This window comes from Cervus elaphus, chromosome 14 (genome assembly GCF_910594005.1).
Source record: "Cervus elaphus chromosome 14, mCerEla1.1, whole genome shotgun sequence".
In the NCBI taxonomy this organism is placed as follows: domain Eukaryota; kingdom Metazoa; phylum Chordata; class Mammalia; order Artiodactyla; family Cervidae; genus Cervus; species Cervus elaphus.
Genome location: NC_057828.1, coordinates 71,623,468 through 71,640,040, shown reverse-complemented (window position 1 = coordinate 71,640,040; position 16,573 = coordinate 71,623,468). Strand labels below are relative to the sequence as shown.

The 16,573-nt window shown below is 36.9% G+C and overlaps 1 protein-coding gene and 1 pseudogene across 3 annotated transcripts in view; one reads left to right on the top strand and one right to left on the bottom strand.

The window, feature by feature from the left end:
- RPS6KC1 (ribosomal protein S6 kinase C1) overlaps window positions 1-16,573 on the top strand; it is a 195,688-nt gene that overhangs the window by 13,817 nt on the left and 165,298 nt on the right. For 2 of the 3 annotated variants that reach the window (XM_043924639.1, XM_043924640.1), the window contains exons 2-3: window positions 3,420-3,455; window positions 9,401-9,521. In XM_043924639.1, the coding sequence (XP_043780574.1) occupies window positions 3,420-3,455; window positions 9,401-9,521 (157 nt within the window). Of the gene's footprint in view, window positions 1-3,419; window positions 3,456-4,987; window positions 5,104-9,400; window positions 9,522-16,573 lie in introns of all 3 variants that reach the window. The other variant, XM_043924641.1, reaches the window with a different exon arrangement.
- LOC122708024 lies at window positions 9,744-10,811 on the bottom strand (annotated as a pseudogene).

Below are 16,573 nucleotides of genomic sequence, written 5' to 3'. Positions count from 1 at the left end.
CAAAAAGGTTGGGGACCTTTGCAGTAGACTACAGTGGAAAGACAACTGAATCAAGAATCAGAAAATCCGAGTTCTAACTCCAAATCTGAAGGTAAATAGCCATGTGACATTATACAAGTTTCTGGACCTTGTTTCCTTGTGGGATAAAAGGGGGAACTCATAATAACCACTTCCTCATAATTCATAGGTTGTTGAGGGAATAAAATGAAAGATTGATATAAAATGCTGTGCAAATGTAAATGTACAAAGTCAAGGTTGTTTTTCCCTCCCACTTGCCTAGTACAGTGCCTTGAACAATATTAACACAGATATAGACTTTCTTAATACTAAAAAGTAGGCTAAGAAGCAGAGTTAGGATTGATTCTTGGAGTGCTTACAGAGTGTTGAGGGTAGAAGGAGGAAGAAAAACCTACGAAAGAGAAGCAAAAGAAGCAACGAGGAAAAAGAATCAAGCAACTATAGCTCTCTACTTACTGGACATGCTGTTCACTAAGGTTTTTTTTATGCTGTTTGGGAAAAGGATGGTTAATGCTCAGGAAGTAACTTTTGACCTCATTTTCTCAACTCTGCCTGAGTAGACTTACCTCCTTCATATGGGAAGTATGTGGGGATGAGGAGAAGTTCTTTTTGAGAGCTTAAAATTAAAGATCTGCAGTTAGGTAGTTGAGTACTTGCTTTGCTTTTCTATAATAACTATGAGTGACTTACCATGAAAACATTGAAGGTGAAGCTATTCTTAACCTGTTGCCTAGCAACTCCAGTCTGCCCCCAGACTGTAAGCTCTGGGAGGTGTGAAGGCAGGGACTTTCTTTTGCTTGCCATCATAGCCACATAGCAGAAATCTGTGAGCCAACGAAGAGTGTGGATGAGGAGTCATAATCAGATTGGTTCTTTCTTTTTTTAAATTTTTATTTATTTATTTGGCTGCCCCAGGTCTTAGTTGAGACATGTGGGTCTTTTAGTTGTGGCATGTGGGATCTAGTTCCCTTGACCAGGGATCAGACTTGGGCCCCTTGCATTGGGTGTGAGGAGTCTTAGCCAATGGGCCACAAGGGAAGTCCCGAATTGGTCATTTCTTTCCTTTTCGGCTGTGCTGGGTCTTCGCTGCTACGTGGCCTTTTCTCTAGTTGTAGAGAGCAGGGTCTGCTCTATAGTTGCGGTGCACAGGCTTCTCGTTGCGGCGGCTTCTGTTGTGGAGCATGGGGCCCAGAGTGTGGGCTCCGTGGTTGTGGCGCGTGGGCTTATTTGCTCTGTGGCATGTGGACCTTCTCGGATCAGCGACTGAACCCGTGTCTCCTGCATTGGCAGGTGGATTCTTCACCACTGAGCCACCAGGGAAGCCCCAGATTGGCTATTTCTGATGAAATTGGTTTTAAATTGTGGTTGTTGTTAGGGCATGGCTAATATATTTTTGATGATGCAGTACACATATATTTGGTTTCCAGGAACAGCTTACCTGAGGAAAATCTAAAATGTGACACTTCTACTACGTATACCAAGTAGGAAAATAATTTCTTTTGTCCCAAAAAGATCATCTGCATGTGTTAAAGTGTTATTTAAAATAGTAAGGTACATAAATCTTATTGCCAGTGATCATATGTTGATTTATTTTTGGTGGGTGGATATTAATGGATTGATTATCTAACTTCTCTTCTGCACATTTTATAAAAATATGTTCTTATATTTTTAGGAGGCAAATTTATATTTATAGGAGGCAAAATTAAATCATTTAATTATGTGAAACATCATGCTTTTGGAAAGGTGGATGTTTTTTAGGGGGTGGAGTTTGAAAGTAACAGTTAAAATCCAGTTTTTGAATAATACATTGTTGTTACATACCTGTTCTAACCTTACTGTAAATCTCTGTTGTTTAATATGGTAGCCATTAGCCACATGTGGCTACTTTTTGGCGTGCTGTGGTTCATGGGATTGCAAAGAGTCGAACATGGCTGAGCAACTGAACTGAACTGAGCTGAACTGAAATGAAATAAAATTAAAAATTTAGTTCTTCAGTTGCCGTAGCCATATTTCCAGCACTCAGGAGCCACGTGTGCATGTGGCCAGGGGCTTCTGTGTTAAACAGTGGCAATAGGGGATATTTCCTTCCATCATCAGAGGAAGTACTGTTGGACAGCATTGTTCGCAGTGAAAATGGCTAAGAGATTTCAGCAAATTTATATACTGAAAGTTGGAGAGTAGAGTGGCAAGAAATTGGAAACCTAATTTTCTTTTGGAGTTGTTGTGTGGGATCTTTCAAGGTACTTAAATTCTCTAGTAAGAGAAAGATAACTTAAATCATGGAGTTCTGGTGTCTCCATATTCGCTGTCTACTACAGCCAGGCCAGACAGGGACTATTATCCTCGTGAGGTGAGGCCATCACCCCTGTGAGGGAGGGACTGTGGTTTGAACCCAAGTTTGCGTGACTGCAGTATGCGTTTGTTTTTGCTTTGGACCTTGGGAGTAGTGTTGAGTTGATCATAATCTCCAGTTATAGTGTTGTTATCTGTCATCAAAGACTTTTCTTCCTCTCATCCTCAGGCACCATTCTAATATGTTTGATGTATTTTTTTGTTTGTTTCTGCAGAATCCATATTGTAGCATCAGGTTTATGACTTTTATATTTGCATAGAGGGTATTATGTATCTAATATGAGATTTTCCCCACTCTGCAATGCATTTGATGATTTGAGCACCCAGCCTGCTTTTTGTACACTTTGTGAGGAATTCTTTGTAAATGGTGTAGACTTTTTGGCTTTTGTCATTAGAGAAGTCTGAAAGAATCCAACCCCCACCCTCCCTGCTCAGGCAATAATGATAGAATTATTTGTTAGTGAGGGATGTGTATACTTTTTTTATAATAGGTTACTTCTGTTTCACCATTAGGAGGCCAGTGATTACTTCCAACAGATATTGGTGTATCTGAGCATTGTGGCTGTTTGTTTGTTTGTTTGTTTTTTAATGTGAAATCTTTATTGAGCTAATTGCAGATTTATATATGGGTGTAAGAAATTATACAGAAAAAATGAAAAATAAAAAAGAAGAAATAATACAGAACTATCCCTTTGTATACTTTGCTGAGGTGCAGCTGCCTTTTTATGCTTCTGAGTTATATGTAGACAGGAAAGGGAGATAGATAAGCTGTTAGAATTATGTCGAGTAAGAGTAAAAGGATGAAGCATCCTCTTGTGAATGTAATAGTACATGAATATTAGCATGTGGACTTTATTTTACTTGCCTTTTTGTTTCAGTTTTTTAGTATGTGTTTCAAATAATGAAGTTATTTAACTGAGTTCTGTGAAAATGATATGATATTTCTTTAAGCAAATTGAATTTTTCATACAAATGCTGTTGAAAGTAATCATACAAGTGTAAAATAGTTTTGATAATAATTAGATGTTTCTGTGTTTTCTTTGTTTTAGGTTGTTTCACGAAGAAATCCAGAGGATGTCCAGGAGGTAACATGTTTATCCATATGAAAATCTTATTTTATGCATTTTGACAAAAATTTAATTAAAGGCTTCATTGAGGAAGCAGTTATTTGTATGTCAGTCATTGTATGTTTGGAAATTGTCTTCAGTTCACTGAACAGTAACTGAAATATCTTATTTCAGGCCTATTGAGTACATGTTAAGTTTCAGTAGGTGTTAAGTTATATAAATAAAAATTTCAGGAATTATAGTTCCGTTTAATAACTTGATAACTTTTCTAATAATTGCCACTCATAAGATTTCAGTACTAGTTAAGGGCCCCTATTGATTTGAAAATTATGATGCCTGTATGGTAAAGAAAAAAAATAAAAAAAGAGAGTATTTGGTAACTTGTATTAATTTTAAAGAGCATAATAAATTATGGGTTTCTCTGTACTTCCCCATTTTTTAATCGGCATATAGTTGTTTTAGTGTTGTGTTAGTCTCTGCTGTACAACATGAATCAGCCATGCATATGCATATATCCCTTCCCTCTTGAACCTCCTTCTCTACTTCCATTTTTATATTGAGTTGGCATGTTGACATCTTGGGAAATTGCTTCTTTTTAGAATTTTGTAGTTAGTTCTTTTGCAGACTAATTCCCTCTTTTTAAAGTGACACCAGCTTGTTATAGTTTTGCTTAGAACTGTAGAATTCTCTGTTTGTAATTCTTTGTCCTTGTTGTATACCTTTAGGAATCCTAACTGAGGAGTTTACTTGTTTTAACATTTTAAAGTTTACTTTCATTTTGGTCCTTGCTTATTTACAGTAGGACTAGAAGGATATATATAGTCTATATATATATATTTTTTTCTTTCTACTAAAGTGTTTAAAACAGATGTTGTAATTTGTTAAGTCTTTATTCTGCAAGTTTTTTTTTTCTAATTGCATTTTAATGTCTTCAGGTGGGCTATATATCTATTTAACCACAAGCCCCTCTTCCTTCTTACTAAACATACCTGGCTTGATTCATAAATTTAAATTGATTGGTTCTGGTTGGTTTGAACATGTTTTGATGATATTTTAACTTTTATGTAACTGTTTCTTGCTATATCTAATCTGATACTTGTTTTTGTCCTGTTGTTAAAAAGAGTTAAAAAAATTTTTTGATAAAAGACACATTTTAAAAAGATTCCATACTGTTTTCCTTAGAGGTTTTAAAATACCTCACTCCCTGCCCCTCTGATAGCCAGGAAGAAAATATTGTTATTTTGGAAGAAAAGGCTAAGTCTATATTTTTATATATCTATATCTTTTCAAAATGGCATTGAAAATAACTTGTACCTTTGATTAAGAAAGTACTCTATTTAAGTGTCAGTTCATTAGTATGAACTATTCCTTAGAATTCTGTTAATTCTGTTAAATTAATAGTCAATACCAAAAAAAAAAAGTAGTCTATACCAGGCTATTCTGCTTCTGAAAACTTAAATCTCTGTTAGAATTGAAAATGGGTTGTTTCCTTTGAATACATTGTCTGATTTCTGTGCTGTAGTTTGTAGCTTGATGTTCCCCTTTTCCAGGGAGAATCCTGAGCCAACCTATCCATGAACATACTCTCTGCCATTTCCTTAATCCTTTTTTGGGGAAAACTCTTTTATAATAACAACTGTTGGTGAACCATTCATCAGAAACTCTTGTAAGTGTGCTTTAGTTAGATGATTGCATGGTCCTTTGTTAAAAATGGTATAAAATCTTAAAAAGAATGTCTTCTGTCTAGCCGACTTCTTGAAGGATAGAATAACCTTGAAGTTGTAACAACATTTTTTAGCTTCCCATGTATTGTTTCATTTAAACATTGAAATTCTTATTTAGGAAAGGAATTTTCTACATAGAATTTGTTTCCATTTCCTTTCTTTTCACTTTCTTTCTCTGTTAACTGAGTCACTTAGAATTTACTTATGCTTCACCAGGGCTATTGAAGATCAGTAGATGTACTGTTTATCTAATCAAATATAGGACTAATAATATGCTATCCTTAGAAGATTGGGGAGATTTAGCTCTTTTTCTCACTCATACACAGACACCTTGGCACATGCTACCAGATAGTTATGTTTTCTTCCTAAGTAGGCCAAAATACTTGCATAGAGTAAATAATTTAAAATTATCCAGGATGGTTTTTCTTTTTATCTTTTAAAAATTCCCTCTAAATTTTCATTTATGAAGAGCAGCATGGGTCACTCTGAAGGGGGGACAGCAACAGTTAATGTGACCTCTTGTTCAGTAGGTTCTCTAGAGCATGCATACTTGTAGAATGTAAAGAATGAGATAGATATGTGCCCTCCCCTCCCCACCTTTAAAAAAAGGAGTAACCTATAGCTCCGTGTCTGTATATTTCACTGGGGAAATCTGGGAAAGGAGAACCAAAATAGAACTTTCTGTGTATCGTTATCAGAAGTCTCTCACTATTAAGTCATTTCATAAATAACACAGTTTTAGGAAAACTATTTGCACACATTCGGAAATGTGTCAAGGGAAAGAAAAGTCTCTTCAAAAGGGGCGGAAAGAAATTCATAAGCAGATAGTATGGTGGTGACGTTGTAGGAAAATTTGGTCCAGCAAGTTTTAAATATTTTATGAGAGTAAAAAGGAGAAAGTTAATTGAGTGGTTTTGTAAAAGACCTAAAGTTTTTTTGGTATTAAGAGAAATTATCTGTATAGAAAGCATTCATTTTATGTAAAAAATATCTAAGGAAATGTTTTTAATGAAAATTAAGCTTTTCTTTGTAGTCTGTTATGATTGTCACTGAATTTTTAATTGAGGAGTACTTAATTGAGAAATTTTATGGAGAGGTAGCTTTAATGAATAGGATATTTCTACAGAGTAGATTCAATAGAGTAATAAGTGTTATTATAACTTTTTTTTTCCTAATAGTAAAGAATTGATTATTAGAGAAAATATTATTTTTGCATATATCTTTTGGCACTTTGTATAGTCCAGTTATAGACATCGATACTTGCTGATATAATGGAGGTGTGCTTTTGTTCACTTTTCCATTTTGAAGATTTTTAGAAATGTCCAAGCTTAAAAGGAGTAAGAAGAAAATGAGGCAGTGACCTGTGACATTTTGGAGATGCTTTGGTTTCCTGCATTTTTTGAGGGTTTTTATTTGCTCTTGGGTATTTCACTTCTATAGTTGAGAATATGTGAGTGAATATGTGAATGAATAAATTAGGACATAATGAAGAAACACAGATTTCCTAATTTTTGCTCTGAAAGACTATCTGCTGGTTTATATGCCATGGTATTATCATTATTGTGATTAAATTATTAACTTTTGCCCCTTAAGTTACCCTGACTTTATTTGACAATGACCCTAACTGCAATACAAATTTTATCTACAGATTTAATTGTTTCCATGAACTGTGGTCTTTTGAATAGCTCTCATGTCTAATTTATAATAGCTTTAAGGATTGTGCTTCCCTTATGTAAGATTTTTGTCAGAAGCCCACTACCCGTTTCGCCCTTAAGCCCTTGGCAGATGTGGTACCACCATAATTTGATGTATTTAAAAAATATGAAATAGCATTATGTTCCCATGAACAGAATTATGTTAATGCATCAAGATTAGAAAATGCAGGGAAGCAAAATATGAAAATTAAAAAATCACTTGCAACCTCAGTGTCCGGAGGCCTTTTACTTTTCAAGTGTTGGTCTGAGTCTCAGTTCCTCTCACTCTGTCTTCTGCTGGAACTGTCGATGCTCTGCTATCTGCATTTGTCTTGTTCATTTCCATTTCACAGGAAACCTCTTCTTCCAGATGTCTTGTCTCATGGCACAGCTGAGCTCCTTCAATACTTTGTCCTTGGTTCCCTCTTTACTTTTGGCTGACCCCCATCATTCAGCCGTTTAGACTTCTCATCTTGCAGCAAATGCTGAGAAATCTTTTCTGAGTTATTTCCGCGTCTCTTCTGATGACTCCCCAGCTACTACATCTTGTTTAGTAGTTCTTGCTCTTGAACTCCTGACCTGTCTATTGGATATCTTCAATTAGACTTAGCCTCACATGCACCTAAATAAAATATATCTAAAATTGAGCTTCATTCTTATCTCATCACAGCTTTTTCTCCTTGGCTCTTCACCTTCGGGAATATGGCACCCATTTATCCAGTTGTAAAAGCCAAAATTTCAGTAATTATATTTGGCCTTTCACTCTCCTTTTAAAATACTTCATTCCTGATGATTTCTCTCTCCCTCTCTTTTTGTTTTTTTCTGGCCATTACTTCCCTTCAGTGTGCCCACCTAAGTCGACACTGTGTGGGTGCTCCTTCCGTAATACCCTTGGGCTGCCCTTTTCAGCATTTATTACGCATAATAAATATATCTATCTTGTGATATAGTTACTGTGTTGGCTTATTCTTCTTAATTTGACAGAGAACTCTTTAAAGGAGGGACTGTGTTTCTTATTTCTTCATCCTTTGTGCCAACACAGTGCCTAGCATAAAGTATGCTCATGAAAATATTTGCTTTGTTGACTATTTTTGTTGTTGAGTAAATGAATAAAAAGGGCTTCCCAGGTGGCTCAGTGGTAAAGAATCTGCCTGCCAGTGCAGGAGACGGAAGAGATGTGGGTTTGATCCCTGGGTTGGGAAGATCCCCTGGAGGAGGAAATGGTAACCCACTCCAGTATTCTTGCCTGAAAAACTCCATGGGCTGAGGAGCCTGGCAGGCTACAGTCCATGGAGTCACAAAGGGCTGGACACAACTGAGTGACTGAGCACACACACGTGCAAATGAATAAAAGGAAAGATCAGGAGCAAGCAGTTTGTTTAAATTAATTCATATTGTCTGACTAGTCTCCTAGGGTTAAAAGCAAGTCTCTTATTTTAAAAGCAGCACATTTAGTGATCATAATAGAATTTTTGATAGCATGACAATTTTGTAAACAATTTCTTATATGACATTTAGTAATCATAATGGAATTTTTCATAGCATGACAGAATTTTGCAAAGAATTTCTTATATGCAGTAAGTGGAGTTTTTGACAGGTCTCTTAAATCACACTTGGTTACCTGTTTGGCCTGATGTTTGCTTATTAGTATTATACTATTGAGTTTGTTAGAAGTTAGATGATTAGATTTTTCAGAAGTAAAGGCCCCAGTATACTAGGTAATGGAATTTAAAACTCAGTTTTACCCTATAGAGACTGAGGTCTGGATCAGTGTTAAGACCGTGTGTTAAATTCTTTTTCTTTATTAAGTGTTTTTTTTCTTTTAATTTAAATAAGTTTAGACAATAATTTAAACAATAACTTACTTTTATGTGTTATATAATCTAAATGATTGTTATCTTGTTTTTTGACATATCCTAATTTTAGTGGTATTCTGATCAGGATTTACCTTGCCTCCAGAAATCTTATTACTGTCTTAACTGAGATTTTATGAAATGCAAAAGTTTAGGTTAATTACTTGCTACAAAGCTATTTCTTCTTTAGTATTTTTCAGATTATTTATCCTTTAAAGCAAGTGCTGAGTACGTTCTTTATGTTTAAATTTGTTTAAATTATTTTGTGTTTGTAAACATGCTGTTTTTGAGATGAATATATATTTTGACATCTAACTCATTTCCAGGGCAACTGTAACTAATGTTTGAAGAGGTTAAGTGACATTTTGTGTAGTGTAGACCTTTTTTGTACTAGTTTGACTATTTTTCTAATATGAAGAAAAGAGTGCTTTCTTAAAATGAAATTTAAAAACCAAAACAGTTGGGGGGAGAATTGCTGCTTTATATATATATATATTTTTTTAATATTTTTAAAGCAAATATTATTAGTTGATTTCAGACAGGACTGTATTGGTTAGAACATTTTTGTTTGCCTTTGCATGACAGTTTTGAGTACTTTAATGAAAATTTTTTTTCTTGTTCCAATATATGAACCTAAATGGTTTGACTATGAGATACACATTTAATTTTCTTCTCTCTTTTCTTCTCTGTAGATAATCGTATGGAAGAGATATAGTGACTTTAAGAAACTTCACAAAGAACTATGGCAAATTCACAAAAACTTATTTCGACATTCAGAATTGTTTCCTCCATTTGCTAAAGGAATAGTGTTTGGTAAGTGATTATTTTGAAATTGTGATTTTGAAAAGTGATGACTAGCTAATTATGTATATACATTGAACACTAAAACACTGCACCATGAAATCAGAAGCCACTTATTAAGATAATTCCTATTATGCTGCAAGCTCTTGAAGTTGTTTTCTCATGTTTTTTTTTTTTTAAGCTAGGAGATTCATATTTTATTTCTTCAGTGACATATTTACAGTTGAACATAAATTAAAGGCCTGCTTGCACACCAAAACCAAGTGTGTTAGGTGGTTCAGTCAAAGAGGTGAGACTTCTGACTGACTCACAGGAGAAGTATCCACTCCTTGACCCAGGTTTTGGTATTTTGCCAGCATTAAGTTCCTCAATAATTTCTTCAGTATTCTTAGGTGTCAGATTCTTATAGTAGCTGTCATTTATTTGAACCATTGGTGCATTTACACATTCCACTTCTAAACATTCCACTTCTGTAAGAGTAAAAAGTTGTTCAGGTGTAGCCTCCCCAACCTTTATTCCAGGTGTTTTTCTGAGTGGCTTCCATTGTGCTGTCCAAGTTTCAAAGCATGCAAGGCATAGTAGTGCAGGCTTGAATATGATACTTAACTGGTTTTGTACTGTACATTGTATAAAAAGTTGCGGCTTCATGTGCTTTCATTGAAGATAATTGCAGAACTTCCTGTAACTTTTTTCCTGTAGAGATGGGCAGCCATCCATTCTGTCTGGGCTAAATCAAGGAGTGGAAGCACAGCTACTGCCTTAGGCTCTGCTGAGTAGTTTTTTTTTTTACAGTTGCTTCTGTCCTCCTAGAGTTTTCCAGTATGAAATCAAATGGAGTATCTGGGTTATTCTCCAGAGTATCTCTGTGCACAAATAAGGCTCCCCAGCTCCATTTTGCACAGCTGTCTTAGGCAGATTCCTTCTACATCTTCCCCTCTGGGTGGGGAGGCTCACTTTGCGGGTTCAAGTGCCACAGAGAGGAACACGGCAGGCCAGACTTCAGTCCTTTTGGGTGACTTGTTTTTTCATGTTCTTGCTGTGGTTTTGTTAACGCAGAGTGCATTTGCTCTTCCCTTTCATGAAAAAAACAGCACCAGAACAACAGCTCAAACTCTAACCAATGAAACAAATAGAAAACCCCTGTAGGAACATAAGGTGACATTGAATTATTCTTGCATAGCTGTCCCTCAGTGTCTATGGGGGACTAGTTCCAGTACCCCGTGTGGGTACCAGAGTCTGTGGATGCTCAAGTCCCTTGTCTGGTGTAGTGCAGTCGACCTTCGGTATCTGCAGGTTCCTCATCTATGGATTCAACCAACTGTGGATCAGCACCTCATATAGGTAAAATCATACAGTATTTGTCCTTTTATGGCTGGCTTATTTCACTTAGCATCATTTCTCAAGATTTATCCACGTGGTAGCATGTATCAGAATTTCCTTCTTATGTCTGATATAGTCCATCGGGTGTATGTACACCATTTTGTTTGTTTTTTCATCCATTAGAAGGGGACGACAGAGGATGAGATGGTTGGATGGCATCACCAACTCAGTGGACATGGGTTTGGGTGGACTCCGGGAGCTGGTGATGGACAGGGAGGCCTGCCGTGCTGCGGTTCATGGGGTCGCAAAGAGTTGGACACGACTGAGCGACTGAACTGAACTGAAGTGAACACTTGGATTGCTTTTACCTTTTGGCTGTTAAAAATAATGCTGCTGTACTGGACTTCACTAGCGGTCCAGGTTTAAGACTGCCTTCCAGTGCAGGTTACAGATTTGATCCCTGCTCGGGGAGCTGAGATCCCACATGCCTTGCAGCCAAAAGAGCAAAACATAAAACAAAAACAGTATGGTAAAATCTAGAATAGAAACATGAAACATATTAAAGAGGAAACTGAGAAGAACATCACAAAAACCACCAAACTGGGGCTTCTCTGGTGGCTCAGTGGTAAAGAATCTTCCTGACAATGCAGGACACTCAGGTTTGATCCCTTTCCCAGGAAGATCCCACACGCCAGAGAAACTTAGCTGGATGTTTCCACAGCTAAACAAGGCTCACCTGTGACCTGAACACTACACGTCTGGCACTTAGAAAACAGCTTTGAAAAAGTGTCCAGACAAAACCTATCACACAGTTATACACAGCAGCTCTACTTGTAACAGCTAAAAAGAAAAAATGGTAGAAACACAAAAAAATATGGAGCAACCAGAAAATGATAAACAAATGGCAATACTAAGTCTTCGAATGTCAGTAATCACCCCAGATGTAAATAGATTGAATTCACTCAAAAGAAACAGAGTGACCAGATGGATTAAAAACTATTTGTTGCCTCTAGGATACTCAGCTAAACTCTAAAGACAAATAAAGGCTCATTGTGAAGGGATGAAAGGTGATACTCCAGGCAGTTGTCAGCCAGAAGAAAGCATGTGTAGTCATACTTATATTAGACAAAAATAGGCTTAAAGCCAAAAATATTACAGGAGGCAAAAATGGATGTTATATAGTGGTAAAGGGGACAGTCCATTAAGAAGACATGACTCATTAATACACTTATATACATCTGACATAGTACCAAAATATATAAAACAATTATTAACAGTCCTAAAGGGAGAGACTGACAGCAACACAATAATAGTAGGGGACTTGAACATCCCACTTACATCGATGGATAGATCTAGACAGAAAGTCAACAAGGAAACATTGACTTTAAATGAAACATTAGACCATTCTTACAGATGTATACAGAATATTCTATTCAAAAGCAACAGAATACACATTTTTCTCAAGTGTGCATGAATTGTTTTCAAGGATAGACTCTATGTTGGGACCCAAGTTAAGTCTCTTTAAGAAAATTGGCCAGGGACTTCCCTGGTAGTCTAGTGGTTAAGAATCTGTCTTCTAATGCAGGGGATGTGAGTTCAGTTTCTGGTTGGTGAACTAAGAGCCCACATGCCGTGGGACAACTAACCCCGGCACCACAAGTAGAGAGCCTGCATGTTGCAACTGCTGCACTGCAGTGAAAAGATCCCACAGGCTGCAACTAAGACCCGACACAGGCAAATAATTTTTTTTTAAAGATCAAACTATAAGAAGAAAGCTGGAAAGTATCATAAGTATGTGGAGACTGAACAACTATTGGTCAATGAAGAAATCAAAAGAGAAAAAATGCATGAAGACAAATGAAAATGGAAATACGACATACCAAAATCTATGGGATGCAGCAAAAACACAGAAGTTTATAGCAGTATAGGCCTTCTTTAAGTAACTAGAAAATCTCTAGTAATCTAACCTTAAACTAAAGGAACTAGAAAAAAGGAACAAATGAAGTATATAGTCAGTTGAAGGAAGGGCATAAAAGTCAGAGTGGAAGTAAATGAAATAAAGATTTAAAAGACAGTAGAAAAGATCAGTGAAACTAAGAGCTGGTTCTTTGAAAAGGTAAAATTGACAAACCTTACACTAGACTCACTAAGAAAAAAGAGAAGGCTCAAATAAAATCAGAAATGAAAGAGGTGAAGTTACAATGAATACTACAGAAATACAAAGGATTATAAGAGACTACTATGAATGAAAATACCACCAATTTGGACTGTCTGTAAGAACTGGATAAATTCTAAGAATCATTCAACCTTTCAAGTCTGAAACATGAAGAAGTATAAAATCTGAATAGATTGATCACTGGTAAAGAGATTGAGACTAATAAAAAAAAGCAGCCTCCCCAAAACGTAAGTCCAGGACCACATGACTTCAGCAGTGAATTCTGTGAAACTTTCAAAGAAGATTTAATATCTGTTCTTCTGAAGCCCTTCCAAACAGTTGAGATGGGAGTGCTTCTTAACACATTTTACAAGGCCATCATTACCTTGATATGAAAACCAGGTGAAGATAACATGCAGAAAAGAGAATTACAGGCCAGTATCTCTGATGAGCATAGATGCAAAAGTCTTCAACAAAATATTAAGCAAATTGAATACAATACACTAAAAGGATCATAATGATGAAGTGGCATTCATTCCAGGGATACAAGGATGATTCAGTATCTGCAAATCTATTAATGTTCTACACCACATTAATAAAATGAAAGATAAAAATCATATGATTATTTCAATAGATGCAGAAGAAGCATTTGACTGATTTTAACATCTATTTGTGATAAACTTTGAATAAAATAAAATTATTATAGAAGGAACGTACCTAAACATGATAAAGGCCATGTATGACAGACTGATAGCTAACGTCATACTGAACGGTGAAAAACTGAAAGCTGTGCTTTTATCAGTGAGATCAGGATGCCCACTCTTATTCAACATAGTATTGGAAGTCCTAGCCAGACCTTTTAGGCAAGAAAAAGAAAAGACGTCTAAATTGGAGAGGAAGAAGTAAAACTGTCACTATTTGCAGATGATGTGATTTTATATATATAAAGCTCTATAGACATGTCACCAAAAATCTATTAGAAATAATAAATGAATATAGTAAAGTTGCAGGATATGAAATCAAAATACAAAACTGTTGCATTTTTATACCCTAATAAGAACTAGCAGAAAGAGAAATTAAAACAATCCCATTTACAATCACAACAAAAAGAATGAGGTACTCTGGAATAAACTTAACCATGGAGGTGGAGACTTGTACACTGAAAACTGTAAAGCATTGTTGAAGGAAATTGAAAAAAAATACAAAGTAATGGAAAAATATCCCATGTTCATGGATTGGAAGAATTAACATTGTTTAAATACCTATATTACCTAAAGCTATCTACAGATTCAATCGCTGTCAAAATCCCAACAACAGATTTCATAGAAATTGAACAAAAATCATAAAATTTGTATGGAATCACAAAAGATCCGGAATAGCTGACGTAATCCTGAGGAAAATGAACAAACCTGGAGGTATCACACTCCCTAATTTCAAATTACACTGCAAAGCTCCCTGGAGGAGGAAATGGCAACCCACTGCAGTATTCTTACCTGGTGAATCCCATGGACAGAGGAGCCTGGTGGGCTACAGTCCATAGGGTCACAAAGAGTCAGATACAACTGAAGCGACTTAGCATGCATGCACAAAGCTGTACTCATCAAAATAGCATGTTATTGGCAGAAAACAGACATACAGATCAATGGAGCAGAATTGAGAGCCCAGAAATAAACCCACACATATATATGGATAGCTAAGAATATACCATGGAGAAAGAAAGTCTCTCCATTAGTGTTGGGAAAACTGAACAACTGTGTGCAAAAGAATAAACTGGAACACTGTCTTACGCCATACACAAAAATTAACTCAAAATGTATAAAAGATGTGACTATCAGATCTGAAAGCATAAGGTCCCTAGAAGAAAACAGGCTGTACACTCTTTGATATTAGTCTTAGCAGTAATGTTTTTGGGTATGTCTCCTCAGGCAAAGGAAATAAAAGCAGAGACAAGTGGGATGACATCAAACTAAATGCATCAGCACAGCAAATGAAACCACTCACAAAGTGAAGATGGCTTACTGAGTGGGAGAGGCACTTGCAAATTATACCTGTTAAGGGCTAACGTTTGGAATATATGAAGAACTCCTGTAATTCAACATCAAAAACCCAAACAGCCTGATTGAAAAATGGGCAGAGAATCTGAATAAATCTTTTCCCAAAGAGGACATACAGATGTTCAACAAGCACATAAAAGATATTCAACATCACTCTTAGGGAAATGCAAAGCAGAGTCACAGTTAGATATCCCTTCATGCTTTTGAACTGTGGTGTTGGAGAAGACTCTTGAGAGTCCCTTGGACTGCAAGGAGATCCAACCTTGCAGTCCATCCTAGGGGAGATCAGTCCTGGGTGTTCATTGGAAGGACTGGTGCTGAAGCTGAAACTCGAATACTTTGGCCACCTCATGTGAAGAGCTGACTCATTGGAAAAGACCCTAATACTGGGAGGGATTTGGGCAGGAGGAGAAGGGGACGACAGAGGATGAGATGGTTGGGTGGCATCACCGACCCTATGGACATGGGTTTGAGTAAACTCCAGGAGTTGGTGATGGACAGGGAGGCCTGGCGTGCTGCGATTCATGGGGTCACAAAGAGTTGGACACGACTGAGCGACTGAACTGAACTGAACATGCTCCTTAGAATGCTGATTATCAGAAGTGTTGGACAGGATGTGAAGAGAAAGGAACCCTCATACACTGGGAGTGGGAATGTAAATTAGTGCAGCCACTATGGAAAACAGTATGGAGATTCCTCAGAAAATGAATAGAAATACCGTGTGATCCCTTGATTTCACTTCTGGGTATTCTGAAGAATGTGAAAACAGTAATTTGAAAAGATGTATGCCTTATGGCAGAAAGTGAAGATGAACTAAAAAGCCTCTTGATGAAAGTGAAAGAGGAGAGTGAAAAAGTTGGCTTAAAGCTTAACATTCAGAAAACTAAGATCATGGCATCTGGTCCCATCACCTCATGGTAAATAGATGGGGAGACAGTGGAAACAGTGTCAGACTTTAATTTTTTGGGCTCCAAAATCACTGCAGATGGTGATTGCAGCCATGAAATTAAAAGACGCTTACTCCTTGGAAGGAAAGTTATGACCAACCTAGATAGCATATTAAAAAGCAGAGACATTACTTTGCCAACAAAGGTCCATTTGGTCAAGGCTATGGTTTTTCCAGTGGTCATGTATGGATGTGAGAGTTGGACTGTGAAGAAAGCTGAGCATCGAAAAATTGATGCTTTTGAACTGTGGTGTTGGAGAAGAGAGTCCCTTGGACTGCAAGGAGATCCAACCAGTCCATCCTAAAGGAGATCAGTCCTGGGTGTTCATTGGAAGGACTGGTGCTGAAGCTGAAACTCGAATACTTTGGCCACCTCATGCGAAGAGCTGACTCATTGGAAAAGACCCTAATACTGGGAGGGATTTGGGGCAGGAGGAGAAGGGGACGACAGAGGATGAGATGGTTGGGTGGCATCACCGACCCTATGGACATGGGTTTGAGTAAACTCCAGGAGTTGGTGATGGACAGGGAGGCCTGGTGTGCTGCATTTCATGGGGTCGCAAAGAGCCGGACACGACTGAGTGACTGA